The following is an 8,526-nucleotide window of genomic DNA, read 5'->3' on the forward strand; positions in this document are numbered from 1 at the left end:
AGAGAGAGAGAGAGAGAGAGAGAGAGAGAGAAAGGAGAGAAACTAACATGGCGTCATGGAAGTGAAGGGGTTGCGTCGAGTCAGGGGGAATTTAGTCAGCGTGGTGAGTCATGTGATCAATACCCTTTCTCGCCTCCTTCTGGCAGGACGAACGAGAAGAACGTGTAGGATATTGAAACAGCTCTTGTTCTTCCTGCAAAAACACAGGACCATAAGGTGGCACAGATAGCTTCGTTGCACCTCATCTTTTGCGATTTATTCTGTTCAAAAATGCTCATGTGTGTCTTCAAAATGCTCATGTATACCGACGTGTCTTTAAAAATGCTCGTGTATACCAATGTGTGTCTTCAAAAATGCTCATGTATACCGATGTGTGTCTTCAAAAATGCTCATGTATACCAATGTGTGTCTTCAAAAATGCTCATGTATACAGATGCGTGTGTACAGTATACCGATGCATGTCAATGTTAAAGTTATAAAAATTACACGCACCAGAATGTTAAGGTGTAATAGGGGTAATAATTCGCTATGAAAAGGGTGTTACGAGGCCTTCCAACCAAACAAAATTCCGCCTCTCAGTCCTTCCTCTGATACGTGCTTTTCTCCCACTTGCCTCCTGGCCATGACGTCACTGCTTACGTCACGGCCCAGAACGTTTGTCTCAGTCTTCCCTGAGATATCCCATGTGCGTCAGTCGTTCCCAGCCACTCCTTCTGTTCACACACTCGCCCACACACTCCTCAGGTACACTCTCATACTTGTTCGCACTCTCATCTACCCTCTCACTGTCCCACACACTCCTCAGGTACACTCTCATACTTGTTCGCACTCTCATCTACCCTCTCACTGTCTCACACACTCGCTCACACACTCCCCAGGTCTCTCTTACGATGGTACTTACTCCTCTAAACTCTCCTGTTACACCCAACTACTCATGGCTTTGTGTATATTCGTATTCCTACATACCCTCTAACATCTCCCACACCTTGCACATACTTGCTTACACTCATACACACTCCTATAATGTACTCGCATGTTTATCTCTTCTCACAATCTCACAGATTCCTCTACACTTATATTTGTTAGCAACCGCATATACAAGCTCACAATTTCATAAACTCTTCTGTCCTCTCTTATACAACCGCACTCACATACTCCTGACTTTTCTTGCCCTTTCATGTACAATACTTCTTTGGTAAACCGTTATACTCGCTGGCACTCATAGTCTACCAAATACCCACTCACAATCTCATACACTGTACACGTGTAGTATAACCATTATTTGATCAGATTCATGTACTTCTCTTAACTATCACACTCCCTTTCATACTGTCACACTCACATACTTGTCTATATTTACACTGACACACTGCTCTGCTACACTCTCATATTTATTCAGTCTTATATTCACAGGTGTTACAGGTGGAATAACATAATCAAAGTGAATCAACGCGGGAGTAACACGAACTCATAACTGGCTGCTGGTGTTTCTGTTAGTGTAAGAAAATACTTCAGTGTTCCTATTCAAGTGAACGAATAAAACAAATAAGTCTATTTGATGATCAAAGTGGAGGTGAACATTTTCTTATGTGAGTTCCTACGAGAATTACTACGAGTTTGACTTGAAAGTGAAGTGATATTAGTCATAAGATATGAGTGTCCTTGGTTACTAGTTAAGTCGACTTTCCATTCTGAACACACGTGGCCGTCAGCTGAGCTGAAACGGGATGAGGGATCTTCGTCAGGTTGGAACAAACACGCTATGATCACCATGCTCTCCGGTCTGACTGCACTTCAGATCGACCCTCTAGTCTGACTACACTTCAGATCGACCTTCCAGTCTGACTACACTTCAGATCGACCCTCCAGTCTGACTATACCCACACAGTCAACTGAGCTGAAAGAGGTTAGTGATCTTCGTCAAGTTAAGGACGCTACAGTGACCGCAGCTGTACACAATGGTTGACCAGCCAGCGATACCCTTATCAGCCCGAATTCGAGGCCCTGTTCTTGGCCACCACATGAACTGCTACAGCTTCGACAACCAGTGTCACTGCACCAGCTCCAGGCCTTTCACACTCCCGCCCTCCTCTGAGAGCTACGCCAGGGAGGTGACCTACGAAGAACTAATACGCGCGTACAGCATCCCTCAGGCCAAGAAAAAGGAAGTTGGTGAGGATGGGAGTAAACAAGCGCAGACACAGGCAAACACAGGGCCAGCTGGAGGTGGACAAATGCAAACACACGCACATGTAAACACAGGCTCAGTTGCGGCCTACGGACCAAATCCCATGCAGAAGGGTCAGGCTCCGAATATGCAACGAGGACAAATACCGGCCAATGTGCAGCATGGACAAAATACACAAGCGAGGCCATACGGACAAATGCAACCACCTATGCAACACGGACAAATACCACCACATATGCAACAAAGACAAATACCACCACATATGCAACACGGACAAATGCCACCACATATGCAACAAGGACAAATGCCAGCCAACATGCAGCGAGCACAAGTGCCACCACATATGCAACATGGACAAATGCTACCACACGTGCAACAAGGACAGATGCCAGCCAATATGCAACGAGCACAAATGCCACCTAATATGCAACACGGACATATGCCACCACATCTGCAACAAGGACAAATGCCACCTCATGAGCCACACGGACAAATGCCACATGTGCAACAAGGACAAATCCCAGCCAACATGCAACAAGCACAAATGACACACAGTATGCAACATGGACAAATGCCAGCCAACATGCAACACGGACAAATTCCACAAGCTAGGCCGAATGGACAAATGCCACCCAATGTACAAGGACAAATCCCAGCCACTGTGCAGTATGGCCAGAACACGCAAACAAGGCCGTATGGACAAATGCCACCCAACATGCAGCAAGGACAAATGCCGGTCAGTAGGCAGCAAGGCCAGGATGCACAAACTAAGCCAAATGGACAAATTCCGCCCCATATGCAACAAGGACAAATCCAGGGCAGACCGTATGGACAAATGCCATCGACTATGCAACATGGACAAATGCCATCGACTATGCAACATGGACAAATGCCAGTGGGTACGCAGCAAGGACAAGGCATACAGAGTGGACCGAACGGACAAATGCCACCAGATATGCAACAGAGACAAATGTTGGCCAATATGCAACAAAGACAAATACAACCAGATATGCAACAAAGACAGTTGTTGGCCAATATGCAACAAAAACAAATGCTGGCCAATATGCAACAAAAACAAATACCACCAGAGATGCAACAGAGACAAATGTTGGCCAACATGCAACAAAAACAAATGCTAGCTAATATGCAACAGAGACAAATACCACCAGAGATGCAACAGAGACAAATGTTGGCCAATATGCAACAAAAACAAATGCTGGCCAATATGCAACAGAGACAAATACCACCAGAGATGCAACAGAGACAAATGTTGGCCAATATGCAACAAAAACAAATGCTAGCTAATATGCAACTAGGAAAAATACTAACTGATATGCAACAAAAACAAATGTTAGCCGATATGCAACAAGGAAAAACACCAGTTAATGCGCAAGTTGAACAAAACAGGCCAGCTGAGACAAACGGACAGTTGTCACGTAACATGCACCAGGGATCAATGGCAATCAATATGCAACCTGGACAAAAGAGGCTGATCATACCTACAGGATCAAGCAAGGATGAAACTGTGCAATCTGCCGGGTTGACTGGGCCTAACAAGCAAATGCACATTGAGGCGGGTGCAGAGACAGCGTTGCATCATCATGGTGTTGCAACATATCAACACACAACCAACAACTCTCACAACCAGCACCACCTTATACCCACCACCATCACAACCACACCCAACCACACAACTGTCACTACCAAAAGCAACGACCACGCAACTACCACCACCAACAACAACCACACAACTACTGCCACCACACCTAACCAACGCACAACCACACCTACCTCAGCACACACCACACTCAGTAACCCTCAGTCAGCAGTAGTCAGTCCTCAGCCAACGATAAAAAGCTCTCAGTTAGCTATGCCCAATCCTCAGTCAACAGTGAAAATTCCTCAGTCAGCAGCGATCAGTCCTCAGTCAGCGGTGAAGGTGACTCAGAGAGCGGTGGTCGATCTTCAGTCAGTCATGAAGGTCCTCCAGGCAGTCATGGCTAACAATCCTCAGTCAGCAGTGAAAATCCCTCAGTCAAAGGACGTCGATATTCATTCAGTGATAAAGCTCCTTCAGTCAGCAGTTATTAATCCTCGGCCAGCAGCCAAGGTCCCTGAGCCAGCAGTGAAGATCCTCGAGTCAGAAGTGGCAAATTCTCAAACATCACTGAAAGTTCCTCAGTCAGAAGTAGTCACCAAGAGTCAGCAGGCAAGCCCCCCTCAGCCAGTTGGTACAAAGGTGGACTCCCTGAAGGCTTTACTCATGGACGACTAACATTCCTTACACAATGGGCACAAAACACAGGTAAGCCAGCATCATTAAATCCCCGACAATTCCACTCATTAAAATAAAAAAAACAATGCTACGAATATCTTTAATTATTGTCTTTATTTTTGGTAAAATATAATTGGCTTTTAACGTCCTTTCACCATCTAAGGTTTCAAACTACTGGAGTGAAATCCCAACCCATTCAATTACATATTCATTTACAAGTTCACTAGATTTTAACCTGATTTTGACAAGGTTTTATGATTGCCTTAAAAAATATATATATATATATATATATATATATATATATATATATATATATATATATATATATATATATATATATATATATATATATATATATATATATATATATATATATATATCCTTTATCATCTTAATGGTCTTGATAATATAGCGTATTTTCATGGACTAAGTACTCGCAGGTGCTTTACACATTCCAACTTAACATTCACCTGTAGACATATGTTTTTCATATATGCTTAGAGGGAGATTCTGAGGTCAAAATCCGTCAAATTTTCGATTTTGTGAGATTCCCGTATCTGTCATGTCCACACTCTAAACTTACTGTTCTTACTACCAAAATGGCTCAGATAAAATGGCAAATATATATATATATATATTTTTAATTTTCTATATTGAGCTCTGAGGGTGCTCTAATTTTATTACTCGCTTTAATTTTATTACTGTAGCCTCTTTTTGCCTTTTGGAATTAATTTCCATAGACAAAACATTCACGTGCATAGTGGTGTAAGGGAAAATTATGTAGCACAAATAACTGCATATCTACAGGTATTAAATCGATGAATGTTATTATGTGATCATTGCAACTCTGTGGTCAGACGGTAAGTGATAGCCTACAGCCCAGCCAGCCGTGCGATACCTTAGGCGTCGGGGAAAGGGGACGGCTTACTGAGATGTCCAGATTGAATAGACTGTAGATTTAAGTTGATCCAACCCAACTCATCCCAAACAAACCATACCAAACTATTCTCAGCTACAATAATTTATCCAACCCACCCACCCAAATCATTCTTTAACCCAACGTAATGCTACCCAGCCCAATCAAACTCAACCTAACCAAACTGAATCTAACAACTTATTCCAACCAAACTTGACCTGGGCCAACCTAACCAAACTTTTCTCGTCTTCACAGCCTTGGAGATCAATGAGGAGACTGACCCACCAAGGAAGTGTTGTTCTGTGACTCCTGGTTCATATGAAACGTGAACCAGGTGGTGTGCAGGCTTACGTTGTCCTTCTGCAGTCCACTATCCTCCATTTCGGGGATAGCGATATACTTGAGCGACGTTTATATAACCAGGCAGGTTAGCCGTCAGGTTATACTGATTCCACCACATGAAGGCGTCCTTCAGTATATACCAACCACCAAAGAATCCAACTTGAACCACCGACGGAACCAACACGAACACCTAACTCGAATTATACCTAGTAGATTTATTGCTGGGGCCTGAGTCTCCACTCATTGGTTTCAATCACTCGTAACCTAGAGCACTCTTTGTAACCAGGGAGAACAGGCCATGGAACCCACAGGGAGACTCCAGCAAATGCCCCTGCATCTAACTGGATGTTGGGCGATGTTACCCAGGGATGTGAGGCATATTCAAAATATTGTTAAGTTCAATTTTTTAAAGAATCTTAATATTCTTTATGAATAGTTAGATTCATTAACATAACTCTTAGGTCATCTTAGTTTTTTTTTTTTTTTTCCTTTTTACGTTGTGGCCCAAAGGGTTCGACAATAAACAACTTGGCTGTTCTAATTACAGAATATGTTAGAAAATTTGCATACAGATTTGTTTAACAAAGCTAGTTCGACTACACGGAGATTTATTAAAGGAATTTAGGTTAAAATGTACCGTACCTGCATATAGATTTGCCAAAGACAGCAGGCTAAGTTATTTTGTACAAAGAACTGTTGGACTAGGTTACTTTAAAGTCCACTGTAAGAAACTACGCTAATTTGTGTAAAGATAAAAGGGAATGTTTATTTGTATAAAGATTTTTTTTTTTAAGTAGCCTGATTTGTATAGTTTGTTATTTATTACAGTTATTTTGCAAATAGATACCGATATCTAACAGAACAGGTTAATTTGTAAGCTAAATTGTTTTTCAAAATATGCAAATTTGCGTAAAAAGGTATTAATGTGGGTTGTTACGTTAAACAGTTAATTTATACCGACGTGTGGATAAATTTGCATACAGATTTGTTAAAGAAAGGTTAATTTGTGTATAGGTTTGATAAAGTAGATTAATTTACGCACATATTTGTTAAAGAGTTAATTTGTTTAAAGATTTGTTGAGGCAGGTTAGTTTGTATAAAGCTGTGTTAAAATGAGAGTTAATGAGTGTAACCAAAGACATGTAAAAAAAAAATTGTGTAAAGATTATTACCTGTAAAACATATTAATTTCTGCATAAAAAAGACAGTAGGTTAATTTGTATATAGCAGTACTGTACTGAAAAAATGTTGCAGCCGTGGCTCAGTGAGTTAGAGCCCTCCGCTCTGGCCGAAGGGTCGGAGGTTGGAGTCCACCCAAGGGTCACTGATAGACATCAGAGAGGGCATCCAGTCATTAAATGCTGCACGCTCCAAACCTGAGTCTGCCCAGGAACAACGTCTTAGCCCTTATCGAAAAAAGGGGACAAAGTGGGTAATTTCTACATTTAAAAAAAAAAAAAAAATACAGTCGGTTCATCTGCATTTAGCATTACTGAAAAAGTGGGTTAATTTCTGCATAAAAAGGACAGTTGGTTAACTTGTATATAACATTACTGAACGTGGGTAATATCTGCATAAAAAAACAGACTAGCTTAATTTGTACAAACAAATTACTGAAAAAGTGGGTAATTTCTGCATAAACTACAGTAAAAAGCACTCAGAGGGCGCATACTTCCGCCAGTGCCAGATCCGCCCCAAAGTTTGATCAGTTCTTTCTTGGCCCATGGCCCACCCTACCATAAAATTTATCTGAAATTCACTGAGAACTTTTGGGGATATTGTGCAGGATACATAGGATCTAGATCTGGATCCGCTCCAAAATTTAATAAATTATTTCTTGGCCCCATGGGCCATGACCCGCTCTTCCACAAAATTTCATTGAAATTCATTGAGAACTGTCTGGACAAACACAGAAACAGGTGCATTCATAACTTCCTTCAACAGTTTTTTTTTTTTTTTCTTACGCCGTGTCCCTTTTTTTCCGATAAGGGCTTCGGCGCTGCCCCTGGGTAGAGACTTTGGTTTGGGAGCATGTAGCACTTTATGACCGGACACCCTTCCTGATGTCTACGAATGATCCCTGGGTGGACTCCAATCTCCGATCCTTTGGTCAGAGCGCTCTAGGATGACCCACTGAGCCACGGCTGTTTCACTGGCGGAGGTAAAAAACAGCAGGTTAATTTGTATATAGCATTACTGAAACAGTGGGTAATTTCTGCATAAAAAGCAGAAAGTGGATTAATTTGTATATAGCACTGCTGAAAAGTGGGTTAATTTGTATAAAAATTTGCTGGACAGTAATTTAGATATCTTTTTCATCTGTATAATTTCCTCATTGCAACTGTGTATCTGTTCATTTGTTAATTAAAAGTGCTGCATATTTGTGGCGTTTTATGAGATTGGCTGCCTACAGATGAGAGAGAGAGAGAGAGAGAGAGAGAGAGAGAGAGAGAGACTTTAGGTGTAATGTAGCAGTGAGTACTTTAGGTGTAATGTAGCAGTGAGTCTCCTTGGTTATTAGTCAGATCAACCCAATAATCTGACTACTCTTGGCCTTTAACTGAGCTGCAAAGGGTTAAGGATCTATCAGGTTGGATTAGATGTACTGAACCCTAATCCAGTTTGAGTCCTGATTTGTAGGTGACATGGGAGGCATATAAACACCCGTTCCTTTGCGACTTAGTTTGCATCTTGTTCCTTACTATCCTCTTGTATTTAGATCGTTTTCATGTCAATATAGTTTGTATCAGTGACGCAGAAGAGGGCACGGGCGTGTGATATGTGGAATAAATCGTATCAGTGACG

The 8,526-nt window shown here is 41.7% G+C and overlaps 1 protein-coding gene across 1 annotated transcript; it reads left to right on the top strand.

Annotated features, from left to right (window-relative positions):
* The first annotated feature begins 3,420 nt into the window (after positions 1–3,420).
* On the top strand, positions 3,421–5,654 carry LOC145396760 (uncharacterized). Its single transcript, XM_080270045.1, has 2 exons — positions 3,421–4,493; positions 5,635–5,654. The coding sequence occupies exon 1, from the start codon at positions 3,441–3,443 to the stop codon at positions 4,461–4,463; it is 1,023 nt and encodes a 340-aa protein (XP_080126171.1). The 5' UTR covers positions 3,421–3,440; the 3' UTR covers positions 4,464–4,493; positions 5,635–5,654.
* Positions 5,655–8,526: the final 2,872 nt, after the last annotated feature.

This window comes from Coenobita brevimanus, chromosome 39 (assembly GCF_032717465.1).
Source record: "Coenobita brevimanus isolate Jiangsu-jjx chromosome 39, ASM3271746v2, whole genome shotgun sequence".
NCBI lineage: Eukaryota > Metazoa > Arthropoda > Malacostraca > Decapoda > Coenobitidae > Coenobita > Coenobita brevimanus.